The sequence below is a fragment of the Cryptomeria japonica genome, chromosome 7 (genome assembly GCF_030272615.1).
Source record: "Cryptomeria japonica chromosome 7, Sugi_1.0, whole genome shotgun sequence".
In the NCBI taxonomy this organism is placed as follows: Eukaryota; Viridiplantae; Streptophyta; class Pinopsida; order Cupressales; family Cupressaceae; genus Cryptomeria; species Cryptomeria japonica.
Genome location: NC_081411.1, coordinates 327,576,233 through 327,598,326, shown reverse-complemented (window position 1 = coordinate 327,598,326; position 22,094 = coordinate 327,576,233). Strand labels below are relative to the sequence as shown.

The following is a 22,094-nucleotide window of genomic DNA, read 5'->3' as shown; positions in this document are numbered from 1 at the left end:
AACTCCATTTTCATTGAAGTAATGGTGAAATATGTCGTTTTCTTGCAATTTGCATGGTTTCTTGTTGAGTCTTCAATCTTAGATGGTAGATGATTAGATGAATGGAGGAAATGTGATTGATTAATGGTGGAATTCGTACATCCATACTACTAGCAGTTTGTTGATTGCAGACTTGCCTTGTGTAGTCAACTGGAATCGTTCAGCCTAAGCTCAATTTCAATTTGTCGCTTCTTCATTGATATGCATCAACTTGGATGGTATCTATGCCTGCGGTGATGATTTGAACATCATAAAGCTCCCTTAGAAGATCGCACTAGTCTTGTGTAGATGTTCCATTGATGTCAAAACAAGATCTAGTTAGAGTTTCATCAAAAGGTCAAGTCATTGCTCCTACATTCTTAGTATTAGGATTAGATCCTCTCTTCGCCCTTATCCTTTTTCCATTTTTTTTAATCTAAGTTAGTAAGAGCCTGTGTCCAGCAAAGCAGATCGGAAGTTCAATGTAAGTCCCCTTGTGATTCCAGCAAATCACATCATACCACTGGAGCTTGTCCACACGTGGAGATCCCACTAAAAGAACCTTGGAGTCTACCTAACTGATCCTTTACGCGAATCTTCAGCAGTTAGAGACTATTTTCTCAAGAGAGGATAAGATGCCTTTAGGTATTTTATTCTGTGTATGATTGTGTACAAAATACACGTCAACAGACATGAAACCTTGTTTCTAGGGCAATGAAAGATGAGATTCTACCTTGCAAAGAAGTTTCAAGTTGAAAGAATGATGATTTTGGGTAAAGAATGAGATTTTCGCTCTTGACCCTTCCAAAGGGTCTAGAGCGAATTTTCTCAAAACCTCTCTTTGCTATCAATTTTTTGCTAGATCAAGTGTGGGCTAAGGTAAATTCAAGGAGAAGTTGCCCCTGAGAGTGACTTTAAGTTGCTAGAAACCATGAAAGATGAAGGAATTGAACCTAAAAATGATTTTCGCTCCTGACCCTTCCAAAGGGTCCAGAGCGAAAATCTAAAAACCATCTTTTCTTCCAAAATTTGAGCAAAGTCAAACCTGGACAAGGGTGAGAGAGGTCATTTGGATTGCTTTGGAGTGGATTTTGGTCACCAAGAATGCAAATTTTGAAGCCAAATGAGATTTTCGCTCCTGGCCCTTCCAAAGGGTCCAAAGCGAAATTCCTAAAATCCCTTATTTTCCTAGCAAAGTCAAGTCAAACTTGGGTTTTTGTAGCTTGGATGGGTGAGGAGAAGTGTTTTCTTGCCTTTTAAGGTGGATTCAAGTTGAAATGATGGAGGAATAAGCCTAAAACAAGATTTTCGCTCCTGACCCTTCCAAAGGGTCCAGAGCGAAAATCCTAAAACCCATCATTTTCTCCAAAATTTGTACCAAGCCATGCCTAGACCAAAGTGAGGGATGCCCTTGAGATTGTCCTTGAATTGATTGTTGTCTCAAAAAATTATGATTTTGGGCTAGAAAGGGAAATTCGCTCCTGACCCTTCCAGAGGGTCCAGGGCAAAATTCTTATAGGGCCTGTCCCTGGAAAGACTCTTGAACAAACTTAATTTTGATGTCTTCTTGTTGATGATTTAAGGTATAAAATGCTATGTTGAAATGAATTTATTATTTGTCCTTAATCATCTTTTTGTTTGTCTTGCAGTTAAAAGGACGACCTTCTCCAGCCCAGCATCATCAAGGACGGTTTTCTCCAGCCCAGCATCAACAAGGACGACCTTCTCCAAGCCAGCATCAACAAGGACGACCTTCTCCAGTCCAGCATCATCAGGGACGACCTCTTCCAGTCCAACATTCTAAGGAAAGGTACACCATCCATCCTGCACATCAAAGACAAAGGAAGTTAAAGCAAGGGTTCGTTGAAGAAGCAAACAGTTTCAGAAGAGTTAATTAAAGCTAGCTTCTCAGCAACATCAAATTGAATATCTACCAAGTTACAAGTGTCAGACAAGGTGGCATCCCAGTCATCACTCCTCCAGTCGGGTTGGTCCACTTCAGCATGTCCAGATTCAATGTACCTGACTCATCAAAGATGGCACTAACTTCGATGTACCTACCCCGACTATCCATTGGTCAAATATTCCAGAGAAGACATGTGTCCAAATAATGCAATTATTTCATTGGTCAGAATTAAGTTTGTTGTAACAAACCCTAATTAAGGTTTTCATTGTAAAATCTCGGCCATTGATCTTAAGTTGATTTGAGCCATTGAATTGTATGGAGGGCACTATATAAGCCCTGGCTCCTCATTTATAAGGGCTAATAGTTAGTCAATAGTTGATAGTAGGTGAATAGTAGCTAATAGTGAGTCAATAGTTAGTCAATAATAGCTAATAGTTATTAGTTAGTAATAGAGGCCAGAATAGTAGAATAGCAATTAGAGTAGATTAAGAAGAGAAGGCAAGACATTGTTGCCTTAATTGTAAAGACTTCTTTTCATTGAAGATATGGTGGAATATGTTGTTTCTTTGCAATGTGCATGGTCTCTTGTTGAATCTTCATTTTTTATGATAGATGATTAAATTGAGTGAAGAAAATTGTTGAATGCACTTGTGTGGAATCTGTCTAGTCCATACCACTAGCCTCTTACTGATGGTAAGTGCACCCTGCGTGGTCAACTGGCATAAAATGAGCTTAATATTAAGTCGTTACACGTCTATTGTTCATACATTATCTTGAATGGTGATCATTGTCAGATGGTGTACGATTTGAACATATTGGAAGCATCCCTTAGAAGATCGCACTGAGTTGGCGTTGAATTGTTCAACCTAATGGTGAGACCTAGCCCAGTAGGACTCCACCTAGTCATCCATCCATTTTCTCGCATTCTAGGTAGTAGAGTAGACGTCCTGAACCCTGCATCTTTTGTCATTTGTTTGTCTTCCAGTTAGTTAATAGGACTTGTGATTCCAGCAAATCAGACGTTTAGGTCATTGAGTGTAAGTCCCCTTGTGATTCCAGCAAAATCACATCATACCGCGAAGAGCTTATCCACGAGTAGAGAACCTACATACAAGAACCTTGGAGTTGCCTAAACTGATCCTTCGGCAAGATCTTCAGCAGTCAGGAAACTTTGCTCAAGAGAGGATAAGGTACCTTTAGGTATTTTATTCTGTGTTTGGTCGTGTACAAAATACACATCAACACATAGCATCAAAATTCCACAACCAAGGATGGATTGAAGATAGAAATTCCAAGGCAAGGAAGGAGTCAAGGATGAAATTGAAAAGGAAAATCCCCTTGGGATAAATTTCAAAAAATCCTCTTTTCAGGCATGAAAATTAGCCCAAATTTCAAGGCGATAACAAAATTGGCCAAGGGAGAGAATTTTCTCTCCTGGACCCCGAAACTCATATTTAGAAAAATTCCTAAAAAATAGGAAATGTTAAAAATTGATGAAAAATCTCCTCAAAGACATGGTGAATTCAAAAATAAGAAAATTCTTCCTGGATAAAATTTTATTTCTCCAGGAATTTTCTCTCTCCAAGGGTTTCTTTCCAAGTGGATAAACAATCAAAATCCTAAGTAAATCTTTTGAATATCCTTTCAAAATTCAAAATGGAAAGATTGGCGAGTTGGCGACACGAAAAGAAAGAATATTCCAAGTTATGACACATGACTCAAGGAACTAATGGAAATTTCCATTTTAAAAGTTCCTATGATGGCAGGGTCCATTTGCATGGCGAGAATCTATTGAGTGCAAGGCAGCATGATGGTACACTTATTGCTAGTGGACATCTTGACCGACTAGTGGCATAATTAATGCATGGTGGCTACCATATTCCTAAAAGTGATGGTGCATTCAATGCACATTGGACGAATTTGGAGGTGATGGTGCATTTATTCCACAATGGGTGATCTTTTGGCACTTTTTGAATGTAATGGTTAATTAATGCTTTATGGGTACTATTTTTGGTAGAAATGTAATCAATTGTTAATGGGCATGGTGGGTCATTAATGTTTATTCCCACCTTGTTGCATCATGTGTGTGGAATCTTTTGGGTCAAACCCTAATTAGGGTTTGCATGTAATCGTGGTTGGATGCCTATATAAGGGGGTGACCCCTTCATTTGTAAATGGGGGAGATTTGTATGAAATTGTTGCGATAAGTTTTTGAGATAATAACAGTGAAACATTGCTCTCTGATGGTGTCCACTTAAGTTATTTTCCAAAACTTGCATGGTTTCACCTTCTCACTTAGAATAGAAGTAGAGTAGTGCTTTGATTTCAATGGAGAATGTTATGGTGTTTAATGAATTTCCACAGTTCATGCTTTTTGCATCTTGTTGATTATAAGTTGCGGTGTAAAGTTGGCCTGAGCCACTAAATTTGTGCTAAGTTCGATTGTGGATAGTCATTTGGATTGCGTCGTTTTGGGTATTCAAATGCACTTTCCCGATGTAAAAATCATTCAACATCCTTGGAAGATTGCACCAATTCTTGTGGAGTTGTAGTTAATCTTGGCGAAGCAAAATTTGGTTTATTTAGAATTCGTCCATTAGAGCATTATCTATTGATATCACTGCCCTTAGGAGTAGATCTAGATCCTTCTAACCCTTTCCCCTTTAATTTCAGTCCATTCCAGTTCAATTCATTCGAAGAAAAGGCATCACAGAATTGCTATATCTGATGATGAAGTTCCAGCCACAACAAAGAAGTGAAAGAATGATTCAAACGTAAGCCCCCTTGGATTACCAGCATATCACATCAAGCCAACTAAGTCACGTCCATTGCATAATCGGAACCTTGGAGTCAATTGTTTGAACTTACCGCAATCTTAGCATACAATTAGACTTTGATCAAGAGAGAGTAAAGTGATCGTTGGAAAACTTTATTTTGTGTTGCCCGTGGTCACAAAACACACATCAACAGTACTGATACAGAAATTTGGAGCCTCGTACATTCAGTTTCCACGATTTACTTAAATCTGAGCCCAAGGATTTTCCTTTCAGCCGCACAAGTTACCAAGGTATCCATCAGATAAAATGGTATTGTTGGAGCTTATTGTTATCACAAAAGCTTGCACCCTTGCTGAGCTATCAACTCAGCAACCTTGTGAAACATGGAAACAACCCCGAAGTGTGGGACCTTGCGCAAGGGGGTTGAATCTTCAGAGAAGGCCGACTTCCTTCTCAATCCAGGTGCAGGTGTTGAACCAACTCAACACTTCAAAACTTACTCCTAAGCCTATCCTAACAACTTGCAGAGGTAAAGGGAAAAGAGAATTGCTTGAAATAAAAGGAGGTGATTCACCAAGAAGAGATTGTTCCTCTCCCTACCCGAAATGACACAAAGAATCAACTAAAAAACCCAAGAGATGCACAAACTTCAGTTGTATGAGTGACCCCAATGCATGTATGGAGATTAGAATTCACTGAATGCCAAGAGGGGAGAAGGTTTCCCACAAGTCACACTCAGAAATAAGTTAACACAGCATAAATGAGAGGAGCCACAAAACATACACCTATGATGAAGGTAAGGAAACATACACACCATACATAAGTTTGAAGGAAGTCAAGAATGGTGATTTCAATTCATTATAAGGCCAATGGCCAAACTTACAGTTACATAAATGCAAGATAAATACAAGAGAAGTGAAAGAGCATAGAATAACTCAAACCAGCAGGGAGAGAACAATCTCTTCTTGGTACATCACCTCCTTTTATTTCAAGCAATTCTCTCTTCCCTTTAACTCTGCAAGTTGTTAGGATAGGCTTGGAGTAAGTTTTGAAGTGTTGAGTTGGTTCAACACCTGCACCTGGATTGAGAAGGAAGTCGGCCTTCTCCGAATATTCAACCCCCCTGCGCAAGGTCCCACACTTTGAGGTTGTTTCCATGTTTCACAAGGTTGTTTAGTTGATAACTCAGCAAGGGTGCAAGCTTTTGTGATAACAGTTTTTGGCACGCCCGGTGGGACTTAGTTCGACATACATGCTAAGGATTCAATGCTAATTCTTAGTGTTTCAGCCTTTAGAGGCAGTCACCTTTCAAGCACTTGGCAACTCTGCTCAAAGTCCAGTTCTTGTTCATACGAAGTTCATAACTCTGGGACCCCGGAACCCCCACGTTCCCAAGTCATCGCAAGTTCGCAACTCCGGAAGTCCGGAACCCCCAGGTTCCGAAGTTTGCTACTCCGAAGGTCCAGAACCCCCAGGTTCCGAGGTGCTTAAGTCTGAAACCCCCAAACCTCGAGGTTCGGAAGTCTCTGCTCAAGGAGTCCACTGCTTGCTCATGACTTGTTGCAGCTCTGGATTCATGCCCAGAATTAATACAAGAGCGTCTCTAGAGGTAGTTTCCAGGTCGAAGAACTCTCATCTTCAGGCTCTAGAAGGCGGAGAGGTAGACTTTCATTATCACCAGTTAGGGAGGTCAGGGTTGTAAACACTCCATCTCCCAGGTCTCATTCTACCCCTCCATTTACAAGACCATTACTATCAAGGGCTCCCACCACTCATATCAATAGACACCATTGTTTCACATGGCAAGAAATCAGGTTTTTGTTACCTTCAATGGGGGGAGTCCCCTTATTTTGACTCAATGGAACGATATACCAGTGGCTGCGTTGAAGAGTATACCATACTTCACTGGTGAAACAGCTACTACCCCTATTGAGCACATTCAGGACATTGCAAACATCTGCTCCATCCATAATATCACTCAGGATGATGTTGCTGTCAGACTCTTAGCCACATCTTTGGAAGGCAAAGCTTTGCAGTGGTATAGAGGGTTGTCGTCTAGCTCCATTCCCAATTGGGATGAATTGGGGGAGAGGTTGTGCAACCATTTCGAAGACAAAAGTGATCACCTATCACTTGTGGAGTAGTTGACTATGATCAAGAGGGCGCCCCACGAGTTCATGGGAGATTTCAATTTCAAATTCCATAAGACATGGAATAGAATTCTTGCTCTAGTGAAGCCATCTCCAAATCATGCCTTCTTGTATTATCTTAGAGCTCTCAACAACGATATAGCTGTCATGGTACAATCAATGGATGGAGCTTCTTTACCAGGTGCATATGACATAGCCATAAGGGCAGAAAATTGTTTGATTCAGGCTAGGAAGATAGCTCCAAGGCCTCCAATGCCTCTCTTCCCAGAAGCTCCTACTCAACAACCCACCTTGGCTCCTATCCCCATAGCAGCCACAGGACAATCATCCACACCCTCTACATCCTCCAATGAGCTCCACGAGGTCAAGGCTCTATTGCAAAATTTTAGCAGTGAGTTGGTGACACTAAAGAGGCAACAACCCCAGCATAGCAGACCTTATCAGGCATAAAATCAAAACTATCAACAAAATAGGCCACCCTTTCAAGGGCAAAACCAATGGAGTAACGCCAGGTCTTTGAATAGCGTGAACCCCACAGGTGCAAGCAACTCAAAAGCGATAGTTCCAATGCAAAATAACCTCTCCCAAGAGCAGGATTGGTGTCAACCATGCAATCAGCCACACAACCAAGGCGCATGCCAAAATGGAGGGTTTGTCCAAGCCTTAGTGGTGCAGGATGAGCCGACCACTTATGGCGAGCAATATGATCCAAATCAGCCTAGTGTTAGCACTCGGGCTTACTTGCAAGGGGACTCTACCTTTGTCAATTGGCAGGAGGCAGAATCCTATGGTTTGAACCAAACAAATGGTGAGTCTATGTTGCAATATACAAGGTCAAAGAAGAGAGCAATGGAGACTGCCTCACCTTCAACATCAGCCCAAGCTACGCCCAATATAGTCGTCCATGATACAAGCCAAAATACCTTGCAAGGGAGCAAGAGGCAGGAAGAGGCCCAAGTCGTCCAAAGAGCAAACGTAGACCTTGTAGCCTCCAAGGGGTCTCTAAAATCAGTTGGTGTTCCTTTCAACATAGTTGATCAGATGAAGAAGGCCAACCTCAACGTCACTATGTGGGAGGCCCTTTCCATCCCATCTCAAAGGGATTTGCTTAAGGAGGCATTGAAGGACATCGATCAGTCAAGTGATGAGGCAGCAGTCAATAGAAAGGTAGTCTCCACCAGTTTGGTGCAACCCAAGGAGGAGGAAGCTACAAGCAAGATCAGCAAGCCTCCCCCTTTCTATCTCTCCTTAATCATAGGTGATAACTTGGTTCTCTCCCTGCTGGTTTGAGCTATTATATACTCTTTCGCTTCTCTTGTATTTATTTTGCATTTATGCAATTGTACGTTTGGCCATTGGCCTTATAATGAATTGAAATCACCATTCTTGCCTTCCTTCAAACTTATGTGTGCTATGTATGTTTCCTTACCTTTATCATAGGTGTATGTTTTGTGGCTCTTCTCTCATTTATGTTGTGTTAACTTATTTATGAGTGTGACTTGTGGGAAACCTTCTCCCCTCTTGGCATTCAGCGAATTCTAACCTCCATACACACATTGGGGTCACTCATACAACTGAAGTTTGTGCATCACTTGGGTTTTTTAGTTGATTCTTTGCGTCATTTCCGGTAGGGAGAGGAACAATCTCTTCTTGGTGCATCACCTCCTTTTATTTCAAACAATTCTCTCTTCCCTTTACCTCTGCAAGTTGTTAGGATAGGCTTAGGAGTAAGTTTTGAAGTGTTGAGTTGGTTCAACACCTCCACCTGGATTGAGAAGGAAGTCGGCCTTCTCTGGAGATTCAACCCCCTTGCTCAAGGTCCCACACTTCAAGGTTGTTTCCATGTTTCACGAGGTTGTTGAGTTGATAGTTCAGCAAGGGTGCAAGCTTTTGTGATAACACTTACTAAACAATTGACAGTTTACGACATGATTCAAAAGAAGAAGTTGTCCATTGAATTCCCTATTGTCGTAGGCCGCTATGTTGAATTGTGTCCATCATTAGCAGCGGCTGAAAAGTCTATGGAAGAATTCGCATTTTATCACTTGACATTCCATACGACCACATCCTACTTTGATCCATGTAACGAAATCAGGATGGTCGCCGGAATGAAGTTCAAGCACAAATTTCACTTGGAGGATTTTTGGGCAAATGCCAACGATGATCCTGAGATCAAGAAAAGAATGTTTTCCAAATTACCCCTTGAAATGATCAGAATGGTGAAATCATTCAGGTGAAGAAAGATTGGGATATGATACAGCTAGGATTTGAAAAGTTGAAGGATGCACCTATCTAGGCTCCAGATTGATCAGAACCTGAAATTGATGATTTAGATGTTTTGGCTAGGCCAATTTTGTAATTTACTAGACATTGGGTGGATCAGCACATCAGGACGTTGAAAGAAGCAAATGTTCACTTAAGCTACCAACTGATGGGAAACTTGGATTCCCATAGTGACGCCACAGAAGGATCATCACAAGCCCAAGCTGAAGAAGGAGAAATCCAACAAAAAGGGGCTCGACATAGTAAAGAAATGGATGTTCCTAAGAAGTCCAGAACAAGGAAGAGGAAAGATGCACAACCGGAAGTGCAACCAGAAGTTTAGCCGGAAGAGCCTCAGCAGAAAAGGCCAAGGGTGGAAGAGGTGCGATCGTCAGCCAATTCCTCTAGTTTGCAGGAAGTAGAAATGTTTACACAGGAGATTCCACGAAATCAACCTCAAGATAATGTTCTTGGTAGTGTTTCAACATAGGATTTGCTTAGCGCCAACACTTCTCACAAACCTGTTCCGTCAGAAATTCAAAGGCAAGAAATTCCTCCCAACGCTGAACAGCAAGGCTAGGATGTTTTCATTAATACAATTTTGGAGACATAGAGGAAGTTTCGCAAGATCAAGGGCATACAAAAATTCATGATCAGCCAACCGTTGCTCCTGATTGGCTCAAAGAAAGGATGAGAAGGGATTTGGAAGAAGAGATAGATCCAACACAAGAGTTAGAAAGACTTTTGAGTGGAATGGACAAGCTAGTAGAGAAAAAGGAAGCCAGGAAATTTTCAAAGATCACAAGGGATGAATCTAGATCTAGAACCTTGCACTTGGCCAAGCCTACAATAAACAAAGACAGAAATGAGATCACGCCTGATGAATACGTGATTAGAGAAGTTAATTTGGGGCATGCATCCACAACACAGGTAGTGGAAGATTTTGAAGAATCTTCCTTGGCCATGAAGGAGAAAATGAAGAAGATGAAAAAGAAGTGCAAGAGGCTGAAAAGTGAAAATTGAGTATTGTGTGAATATGTGCAGAGCTTCAAACATCTACTCAAGGAAGAAGATCCATTTTTTGTACTTCCCTCCTCTCTTCCTAAGGAATCTGTTGATGGTGTTGAAGAAATTAGGAAGAGAGCTCAATGCTCTATGGAGTGGGTGGAAGGTGTTTTCACTTCAGCAGGAGGATTCATTGAGAACTTGGCTCGCCTTCACTCTAGAATTCTTGCAATCCTGAACAGGCTGGAAGTTGTGGATAGTTCATGGGAGGATGTGCACATTTACCAGGACTTAACTATTCCGCGACTCAGAGCGTTAATGAAAATTCCCAGACAGACATTGATTGATATGAAAGTTGTCCAAGAGAACGATGTTTATGATTTCTTGCGGTGGTTTTATGTCGTCTACACTGGAAAGGAATATTTTGAAAGGTTCAACAGGAAATCTTCTTTGAGGGATTCAGTCAAAAAGTAGAAGGAGAAATCCTTAAGACAGTTGAGGCACTATTTTCCAAAAGAGTGGTTGAAGAAGAGTTGACGGTGGACTTAGGGACAGATTGCATGAGTATTTATTTGTGGAATCATTTTCCAACGCACATCTGGACAATGTTTCCTTATTCTCCAGCACAATGCGGAGGACTTGGGAATTGGCAGCGGATTGGGATAAGTTGTTCTCCAAGTGCGAGGAAGAAATTGCTTTGATGGAATTCAAGATGTAAAGCATGCCAAGTGTCTCCGTAGGAGAATTGGAGGCCGTTGTCGCCAAGTTCATTGCATATGTTATTAATGAGCAAGATAATGGCTCTCCATTTCTGGACGAGAATCTTTTGACATAATGGTGCATGCATGGCTGGAATGTTTGACCAAGTGGCGGCTAGGTCAACGCATGCTAAAGCAGTGGAGCATCTTTTTGCATGTAGCCGTCGTATTTATGAGATGATGGAGCATTCATGACATTATGGGCGATTTTGCATGGTGGAATATTTATTGCATGCTAGGCAAATGTGATGAAGACTGGTGCATTTGATGCACAATGGACAGCATTTTGGGCAGAAAAGAATTTATTGTAAATGGGCATGATGGGCATTTAATGTTTATTCCCACCTTGTTGCATCATGTGTGTGGAATCTTTTGGGTCAAAACCCTAATTAGGGTTTGCATGTAATCAAGGCTTGAGGCCTATATAAAAGGATGATCCCCTCATTTGTAAAGGGAGGAGAGATTGTCTAAGATTGTTGCGAAGGGCTATTGAAGCAGTAAATTGTAATACATTGTTCTTTTGATGGTGTATACTTGTCCTGTTTTGTAGCTTGCATGGTCTTGCTTTCCTCACTTAGAGTAGATTTATTTCCAACATTTAGAAGAACGGGATTGATGATGTTTGTAGTGAAATCTTTGCTCATACCTTTTGTTGCTAGTTGATTGTTATCAACAGCGAAAGATTAGTCTGAGCCATTTTATGTGAAAGTTTATCTTCGATCATCGGATGAACATTGTTCTTTGAAGGTGTTCATTGGTGTTATGAAAATCTCTTGCACTACCTTTGAAGATTGCACCACCTCTATGTAGATGTATGAAGTTGGCGAACCAAAGTGTGGTTGGTTTCACTCAAGCAATCATTGTCTCCTTTGTTCTTAGATTTAGTATAGATTCCCTAAACCCTTTCTCATTCTACTTTCAGCATTTTCAAATCAAAAAATCCTAAAAAAGAGCTTATTGACAAATCATTCGTGATCAAAGTCCTTGAAAGTCATAAAATTGTTTAATCTTGTTTAAGTGTGCGTAAGTCCCCTTGGATTACCAGCATATCACATCAAACCAACTGAGTCACATCAATTGCAAATCAGAACCTTGGAGTCAATTGTCTGAACTTATCGTAATCTTAGCATACAATTGAACTTTGATCAAGAGAGAGTAAAGTGACCGTTGGGCAACTTTATTCTGTGTTGGGGGTAGTCATAAAATGCACGTCAACAAGTGGCTTCTAACAAAAGAAAGCTTACAAGATTGTTTGCTAGAAGTTACTGACCTATCAAATGTGGAATGCTGGGACAGCATTATATTTTGGAGTAAATGTGGAAAGGCCTTAAAGTTTAAATTTCATGACTGCACAATCTTTATCTCCTGAATTATATTTCGTTATAGGTGCGCATTAATGCCAGGGTGGTGTGTTTCAGTATTGGGATCCCATGCAATCAGATTTCTTTCTATGCCTAAGCAGTTACATTTGATCGCATGACCAATTCTGAAGTTCAAAGGGCAGTTTTGAGTAGAGCTCTGAGAGTGCATAATCAAGCTAGCATTGGGTAGACTGTTAGCATAGTGATTTTCTGCATAGGATACATAGTTCTCATTAAGTTGGGTAGCATAGAGTGACAGGTTTCATGTTGAATATGACCCATAATCTTTTTCTTTTATTTCTCCAAGTTAATAGGGTTGTTACTGTTTCATTTCCTCCATTTTCTTCCATGTTAGCTTCCTTTTGTGTTTTCTCCCAATTTTTTGCAATTTTTTCCAATAAATCTCCCCGATTTTTTTCAAAAAACTCGCCCAAGAGTTTTTTTTCCAGATTAAATCATGGCCATCAATGACTCGTGAAAAATCGGGAGTTAAAAGATTTTTTGTAGATTTTTTCATCTATGCCTCTAGCCATACCATCAGCTTTTGTTTATTGAGCTTAATTCAATACCAGGATACCTAGCCCCAGTATCTCTGACTTTATGATTTGTTCTTACTGTTGAGTGGAGAAACTGTCTTTAATCTTAAATTGAAACACTATTTTTTCTTGATTATATGAGTGTTCAGTGATTGCTCTCCAAATTAACATCTTCTTTAGAAGCTAACCTGTTGAATTGGTTGCTTGTAGTCATTGGGATTAATAAATTCAGTGATGCCAAATGCCTTTCCTGCACAAAGGACATAATGCCCAGCACAGACTCAGAATCTATATTTTTTCTGAATTCCAAACTACCAATCATATAAAAATAAGACAAAAACGTGGATAAGCATTATATATAAGACAGAAAACCTTACCCCTTTCATGTTTCTCAGGGTTTATATCAACACCAATTATCCGAGATGCCCCTCTTAATTTTGCACCTTGAGCCACCTGTTTGTTAAAACAAGAATACAGAATCCAAGTATTTAATGGCCAATAATAGAATGCACTGAGAAAGCCTTACAATTTTAGAATGTTTTAATTTGAAATCAAATATATTTCACAGCCTTTGTATCTGGGTTCTTTGTAGTTTGCACTTACAGATAAGCCTACTGTTCCAAGGCCAAAAATTACAACAGTTGACCCTGTCTCAATATTAGCTACTTTCCAGGCAGCTCCAAATCCTATAGAAAATACAAACTCGCTTGTAATCTATGATGATATACGGTGCAAAAATTCATAATAAGATGTTTACAACTTTCAGAGACAGTGACATTTTAAAGCCTTAGATAAAGCATGATTTAATTTCCAAATCAGTTTATTTTATTTCTTGTGAAAAGCTCCTTCCAAGTATTGCTTTCTTAGTTCCCTCTTTAAGTTTCATCTCCATAAAATTTATACTTGTCAGCTATGCTTCTTTAAAATATTTTTTATCTAATACAGCAATCCAAATCATGAACCATTTTATGGTTTCATTCATGCAAATCCTTTCAAAATAAATTAATCTTCAGTACTTTACTGTGAATGATAGCAAAATTAGAAAAAGAAAACTGCAAATAAGCCTAGGTGATTAAATATTCTTAGACCCTCTTAGTATAAAACAAAGAAATGAGTAGGCTTTCTGATGATCTATAGGTGATATGCTAGATTAATGCAAGAGGGTGACTTGGGCTGCCCTGAGCAAAGTTAAGAGACAATTGTAAAAGCACCTTGGAAAGAGACTAGGAAAACAAGAAAATAAGATTAGAAGACAAACAAGAAGATAAGATTAGAAGACACTATAGCTTGACAAAAATCATTTTCATGGTTGAACAATAAAATTCATTTAGTAGTAATGCAAACTTTTGCATGCAATCTAAGCTAATAAAATATTAAAAAGTAAATAGTTCTGCCATTACATAACATGATAAAGTTATTAACTCATTTATACCTATTTTCTACAGAAGCCCTCACAAATTGTTAAAAGATGGAATACTTATATCAATGACAGGATTTTACTGGCCAGATCTAATGATCTCATAAGTATTTATCGCAATCTGGAAAATATTTGTGGGGTGATATCTATAAAGGAACACTAACCTATCTCCAAGAGAGAATTTAGTCTGTTTGTTTAGGTCCACATCTAAGCAACCTACATCTTTACAACATGCTTTCCAATTTCTTTGAGGAGATTTTATATTCACTGTTCCATTATCCTCAATTCCAGAGAAATATTTTGTATATTGATTTCAACTAAATAGTTATCAACTTATCAGCAAAGGATTAATCAGTTTGTACCTGTTGCAACACCACAGCCAAGCACACATATTTTTCCCAAGGGAACATCTGAGCTCAATTTAACAATGCACCCAGAGTGCACAACAGTATACTCGCTAAAGCTTGAAACTGCACAGAAGTGATAAATTGGCTTGCCATTTATAGAAAAACGGGTTTTCTGATCACTGTGCATGACACCTTTTCTTTCCATTCTTAATGTTTCACACATGTTGCTTTTGTCAGATTTACAATGCATACACTCCTTGCATTCTCCAGTAAAAACGGTAAGCACATGATCACCCTCATGTAGATCGATTACATCTTCTCCAACACTTTCAATAATCCTGCAATCTCATTCATGGTTAGTTCACAAAAACAGATATATTGGAATAGTATTTGAATAAGTACCAGTGTCAATAAGGAGAAAACAAGGCCATGATCAACAAGAATATATGAGTAGGGTTAGATTTGCTAACCCTGTTGCCTCATGGCCAAAGATGCGTGGGAAGAGTGGAATGTGCCCCTAAAAAATTAAAAGAGGAAAATTAGGCTCCAGAATGACATGCAGGGAGATTAACAGGAATATAAATCACCTTTCTTACTTGGACCATCATGTATCAAATATATAGTACGAACAATGTCAAATTTGACAACTCACTTTAGGAATAAGTCCTACGCGTTATAATGCCAAGTATATATTCAAATCAATAATTATACAACATGCCACATCAGAATAGCATAATGCGCTCATGCAACAACCCATAGACTTCAAGGACCATTCTTTTTGACTCATCTATCATTCATATTGAGCTTTATACTTTCATGAGATACTCTAACCATTTATTGAGGAATGCAAAGGAGTAGAGTTCAGGTCACATGATGTACAAGATCAAAGACCACAGCGATTAAAAGTACTCAATCTATCACACTTACACTTGGTTTTCCATTTCCATTTTGAAAGAAATCCTACTGTTGATAAATGTATTCTTCTCATAGTCTGTGTGTAAATTTTATTTCTACATGCATTCTGTAATGTCCCCCACTAAGAGGCTGCCTGTATAATTAACATACATCATTATGCCTTAAATCAGAACACTAAATTAGCATTCATAATACAATTGATAGTTACTATACTAAAGCCCCAATCCTTACTTCTTTCCTAATTATCAACACTAAGTGAGGATGGGGAATTACTTGTTAGGGTGCTAGGAAAAACATTTTCCACAAATAGGCCCAAGGGTTTCAGGAACATCCGTCCATACCAACTCTTGGGGCTCACCTATTTTGGGAGGTATTACGACCACCTTTCCCTAATAAAACCAACCTATCCTCATGAGAGGCAATAGAGAATGATTAAGGATTAGGCTATGTGTATACTATTCTCTCATGTATTATGAATATATATGTAAATAATTGAAGTTAAGCATAATTGTTATATAAAGATGACTAACAATATAAATCTTATTATTTCTGTTATAAGTGTATATAAGAATAAATGTAACAGCTTATATAGCAGGCTGTATATCTGTTCCTAATTCCTAATAGAATTCAGATATAAAATTACTGTGAATAAACAGTCAGTTCATAAATAATATACAACATACCAATCTGCTGCTTCCACAATGATTGCCAGCAATATGATCAGCCAATAACTTAATGCTTTGTTCCTTCGATGATCCCATTTGGAGGTTGGCTGTATTTATATCTTCTTACTGGGTGGAGAGGTATGTCTTTTCCCACGTGTATCCCTTTGCAAAATGGTGCCCCTTGGCCCTTAACTACTCATTAGGTGATCGCACCACTTGGAAATTAACAGTGTTCGACAGAAATGCGTTTTCCCCCCTTTTGAGCCGCGTTTCCGATATGTGGACATTTCCGGGACAGGGAAATGGGGACGTAACGTCTCCCGCTGTCCCGTCACTACCACCGGTGCTCCGCCGGAGACGGGGAAACGTCTCCACATCTCCCAAGGAGACATGGAGACGTGGAGACATCCCCAAGTCTCCTTGGGAAACGTCTCCACCTCTCCACGTCTCCTTGGGAGACATCTAGGTGTTTCTCAGGTGGCAGCCCCACCCAAACGTAAAAAGGCATGAAAAAATTAATTTAGAAAAAAAAATTGTTATTTTTGGGGGTTGGGGGGTAACCCTAATTTGACATGAGCCCCACCCCTTCCCTCAAAACAAAACAAAACCACCATATTGGGTGATTTCGCTCAAATTTTGAAAGTCTGATTTTTTTTTCCAGCAAGCTGAAGAGGAGGAAAAACTTGGAGAAGTCTGATTTAAGGAGTGAAAAGAGTGAGTGCAAGTGTGAGAGGAGTGAGAAGGAGCAAGTAGAAGAGCAAGAGGATTCTACAACATTTTGGAGAGATTTTTCAAGCACAAGGTAGGGTTTTTTCTTGTTTTTTGTTTGTTTTATTTTCTGATTTTCAGTTCTTTGTTTGTTTAAACTTTTTTTTTTTTTTTCATCTCGAAATCAGATTTGATGTTGAATCTTGAGAGCAAAATGATGAATGAATCATTCATCATTTTTCCCTCAAGGTTCAACATCAAATTTTATTATTTTTATTTTAAATAATATAAAATTATAAATTGTAAATTTTGTTTTCAAAATTGAAATTTCAAATTTGTATTTCAATTTGTTAAACTAGGCTGAATTTTTATTTTTTTTTGTGAAATGCAGTGTCACTATCACAATGAGCTCCCATGACATGAGTGAGGATGAGATGGAAATCCATTCTCATAGTAATAATGATTCAGAATTTGAACTTGAGGATAAGGGGGGTGACCAAGGGGCTAATCCTAGAGCCCAATCTAGTACCATAGTGAGTGCACTAGCTAGTACAGGGTGCCCTTCAGAGTTGTTGGCACCATACGCTAGGGGTGCTTATGATCCTAAATCTCCTCTAAGTCAATTTGCTTCAAGAGTAGAAGGCACATCACGTGCAGGTGGGGGAACAAGGAAGTGGAAATGCAACATTTGTGGGGTTAAATGGTTTGGTAGCATCACTAGAGTGAATGCACACTTCCTTTTTTGGACAGGAAAAGGTGTGGATCATTGTAAGTTTTTTAAGGAAACTAAAAATATAGAGTACAGAATTGAGATGAACAAGCTTTGGGGCATTCCAGATGACACAGATGTTTCAGTCCCTATTACGTTGTTTGCTAAGGCAGCCCTTCAGCAGAGCCAACAAATGCAACATACTTCTCCTCATGCATTGCAGTCTTCACAGACGAGAGGAATGATGTTTAGATCTTCACCCACTTCCACTTCTAGTGCCATGCCCCAATCACGAGAGGCTAGGGGGACAAGGAAAAGCAAGTTGCACACATCGTAAAGTAACCTCGTAGCTGATTTGTTTAATGTGCAGTTGAAGGATGAAATAGATGAGTCCATTGGCAAGTTCTTCTTTGCCAATGGCATCCCATTTCATGTTGCACGGTCTCCTTATTATAAGGAGATGATGTCTATGGTGGTGAAGGGGGGACCATCATATGTGCCACCAAGTGAGACGAAATTGAGGACCTCGATCTTAGATAAGAGCTATTCCAAGATCAATATTTTGATGGAGAAGATGAAGTCATGTTGGGTGGCATCTAGGTGCAGCATAGTTATGGATGGGTGGACGGACATTAGCCATCGTCCACTCATCAACATCATGGTCACATATGCAGAGGGCCCATACTTCCGTAGAGCAATTGATTGTACAAGGCATCGCAAAGATGTTGATTTTCAGTTTCAGGTCCTCAGGGAGGCTATTGAGGAGGTTGGGCCACAAAATGTGGTCCAAGTAGTGACAAATGCAACCCATGTGTGTAGAGCAGCAGGGAAACTCATTGAGGCAGCCTATAGACATATTTAGTGGACCCAATGTTGTGTGCATACCATGAACAATGCACTCAAGGATATGGGGAAGATTGAATGAATTAGAGGAGTGGTTAGCGATGCAAGAGATGTGCATATTTTTATCTGCAACAACCACACTTCACATGCACTCTTCAGGACCTTAGCGAAGAAGTTCTTAAAACTAGTTGAGACCAGATATGCATCTTATTTCATTCTCTTGGAGAGAATGATCGAGTTGTAAGAGGCATTGCAACTCATGGTTATGACTAATGAGTGGAATAGGTGGGCCGAGGCCAAGACAGGGCAGGGGAGAAGGGTGATGGAGATAGTGAAGAGTGATGTGTTTTGAACTGATGCAAAATACATTGTCTCTCCAGTATTCCAGGTCATCAGATATGGGTATGGGGATGCACCTAACCTTGGAGAGGTGTATGAGTGCATCAACTCTATGCTTGACCAAATGAGGGTTGCTATGCGAGTGAAGGAGCCCTCTCTAGCATTCTACAATGAGCACATCCAGCCAATCATTCAGCGCAGATGGGAGAAGTTGAACACTCCTTCGCATATGGCTGCCTTTGCCTTGAATCTTAAGTGGTAAAAGGCTAAACTGGGTAGAGTGACACCAATTCAGGATGATGAGATGAAGGCAGGTTTCTTTAGGTGCATAGAGAAGATGTATGACTCTAGAGATGCTAGCATAATTCGCACTAAGTGAGGAAGACTTGCACTCTTAGAGGCTATTTAGATGTGGCAAAGATAGATATAGAAACTATGGCACAAGAGGACCCACTTTTGTGGTGGAATTGTCATGGTCTGAAATCTTTGACCACCACTCTAGCTATCGGTCTGCTATCCCAAGTTTCCAATTCTTCAACTGTTGAGAGGAACTGGTCTACATATAGCTTCATCCACTCTCTTAAGCGGAATAGACTTACCTCTAAGAGAGCAGAGAAGCTTGTGGTTGTACACAGTGCTTTGCATCTCATGGACCGCAAGAAACTTGTGTACAAGGAGAGTCCAGCGACACGATGGGATGTAGAGCCAGAGGAGCCTTCACAGATTGATGAGGAAGATCCTACCACTTTAGATGCAGGGTTGGTTGGTGTGAGCTTGAGGGATCTTGACCTTGAGGAGTCCAACAATTCTAGTGATGAGGAGTTTGCAGATGATTAGAGGCCTCCCTTCGCTACATTTTGAGTTTTGATATTTTGGCATTTTGTTTTTTGTAATGCTATTGCTATTAGCATCTATATTTGCTACTCGTTGCAATGATGAATCATGTAATCATCTTTATAGACTTTGTGATATCTCATATGACATCAGATATTCGTATTTTCAATATAATAGAAATCTCCAATTTGACAATTTTATTTAGCAATTAGCATTCAAGAAATCTTTGTATTTAGATTTATTATTTCAAATTTTGCTATTTTATAGTTTTACTAATTTCCTATAGTTTCATTTGAAATGTAATTCTTATACTGTTATACATCATTTCAAAACTAGTTTTTCAAGTACTATAAGTATATGTATAACTATATCAGCACCAGCATCCCACCCCCCGTCCCCAACGGTCGTGGAACACTGGAAATTAATCACAAAATTAATTAATGATCCTTACTATTCCTTAATTCATTCAATATTGTGCTTGGACTTCTGTCTTGTTGCTAATGTAGATTCTAAAGGATCGCAGGCCTGTAACTCTACCATTACAGCCAGCATATTAACCTGTGTGCTTGCCAGGTAATCGCAGAATAAACATGCAATCAGAATTGCACATCTTAGGCTTGATGGTGATTAGTTTGTTTCTTTCTAAGGAAAATACTTACTAAGCATACCTGCATAATACACTTGAATCGTTTAAATTATGCAAGTCCTTTGGGTATTGGGTCAAGTCTCTAGTTTCAAAGAGGGGGCATGACACATTATGTGATTTCTATAAGCTAACATTAGTTTTAGAACATAGTAAATGTTTGTCCAGATGACTAATGTGTTGCAATAAGTGTCAAATCCTTTGTGCATATTTTTTCATATTTGTCTGTCAAATTGTCACAGACTAAGGATGGCAGAAATGTTTGTTTGTTTGATTGCTTGTCTCGCTTTGGGCTAAGTGCATCATTTCAATGTTTGTATTGCATGTCTGTCAGCCTATGTATGCGCAGGAAACCAAGTAAGCCTGTCCAATGGAAGATTGTTTGTCTGAGCATTGGAGAATAGAAGGGATAAACCATGAAGCTCAACTAACAAAGCCGATGATCAAGTGCCATAATCAGCATAGATATGCATTATACATGAAGAAAGGCAACACTCAAGTGCCAATAGCTGCTTTGGAGCATGCTTGGGAGATATAAGGTATTTCAAGTGACAACATCATTGCAAATAATACATTGGTGCCACTATCAGAGTTGAACTTGCAAAAGGAACCTAAAAGCATGCTTTGCTGAAGGAAAGGACAAGGTGGAGTGACACAAGTGCACTAAAAGCACACCAAACATGAGGAACTCAGGAAAGGTGTTTTAAGTGGCAGACATGACCAACACACACACCTGCGGGTTTGATGACAGTCTTAAGTGGCATGAATGACTAAAGCATGCCTGGATGCGATAATTGACAGGTGTTAGTGGCAGATATGTGTAAAAGCACACTTGGACCAGTTAAGTCATCAGTCAAGTGGCAGAGGTGAGTAGAAAGCATGCCAAGGGTGAGATTGAACACTTATTTGGCATGAGTGAAGAGGAAGTAGGTGACCAAATGGCAAGCTTGAGCAGTGTTGGACAACTTTTGAGTGGCTAAATCAGTCTAAAAGCACTCCTGGGTCTGTTATGACAGGTTAAGTGGCAGAAACAGCATGTGAACGAACTTGAGTGTCAGAAGTGTTCTCTTAAGTAACAAATATGAGCGATAGGTGTACCTAGGTGCATGTAAGGAAGACTAAATTAAGGAGCGCTGAAAAGAGCACCTCAGCAAGCTAGGGTCTGTTTTTTAGTGTCTATCAGCATGAGAAAGTGTGCCTAGCAGCATCTCTCTAATCAGCACGATATTCAGACTCCTAAAATGGAAAAAACAGTGCTTTCAGTGGTTTGTAACAGCAGCTCTTCAAGAATGAAGGATAAGAATTTAGAGCCCTTCATCGTATCCCTGCTTTCATGCACATGTATCACCGTATGTCACATGATTCATGTTTAGCAATGATAAAATTTGAATTAAGTTCAGCAAGGAAAATATTTTAAAACAAAATCATGATTAAATTCATCTAATAAAAATTTGAGTTTTTTTAAATATAACTAATAAATCCACAAAAATTGTCAAAATACAATATTGCTATATAAAAAAATGCCACAGACTACAGTTATACACCATGATAAAATTATAAAGTTAAACTATAAGAAACATATGAACTCATGATTGCAAAAATAATTTATTGATCAAAAAGTGACAATCAAGAGTCAAAACTCTAAAACTTAAAAAAAATTCTCAAGTCATCAAGAGCACTTGGTTGAGATGATATATCATCATCACTAGATGTACTACTCAATTCACCATCCAAAATGTCAAGCCCATCTACAACTACTGTGCATTCTGAAACTTGTTGTAGTTGTTAAAAAGATGTAAAGTCTTTTTATAATTTGTTCATAACAATTGCAAATTAATGCACCTGTACAAAAAATCTCTCTACTTTTCAAACAGCAACTTTTTCCTCTTTCTGGAACAAAT

At 39.3% G+C, this 22,094-nt stretch overlaps 1 protein-coding gene across 1 annotated transcript in view; it reads right to left on the bottom strand.

Moving 5' to 3' along the window:
- The window catches only part of LOC131057775 (alcohol dehydrogenase-like 6), a 114,749-nt gene that overhangs the window by 40,704 nt on the left and 51,951 nt on the right, over positions 1-22,094 (bottom strand). Inside the window, exons 3-7 of the mRNA XM_057991945.2 lie at positions 15,008-15,054; positions 14,553-14,875; positions 13,377-13,459; positions 13,151-13,226; positions 12,962-13,023 (exon numbers count right to left, since the gene is read on the bottom strand). Coding sequence (XP_057847928.2) covers positions 12,962-13,023; positions 13,151-13,226; positions 13,377-13,459; positions 14,553-14,875; positions 15,008-15,054 — 591 coding nt within the window. The remainder of the gene's footprint in view (positions 1-12,961; positions 13,024-13,150; positions 13,227-13,376; positions 13,460-14,552; positions 14,876-15,007; positions 15,055-22,094) is intronic.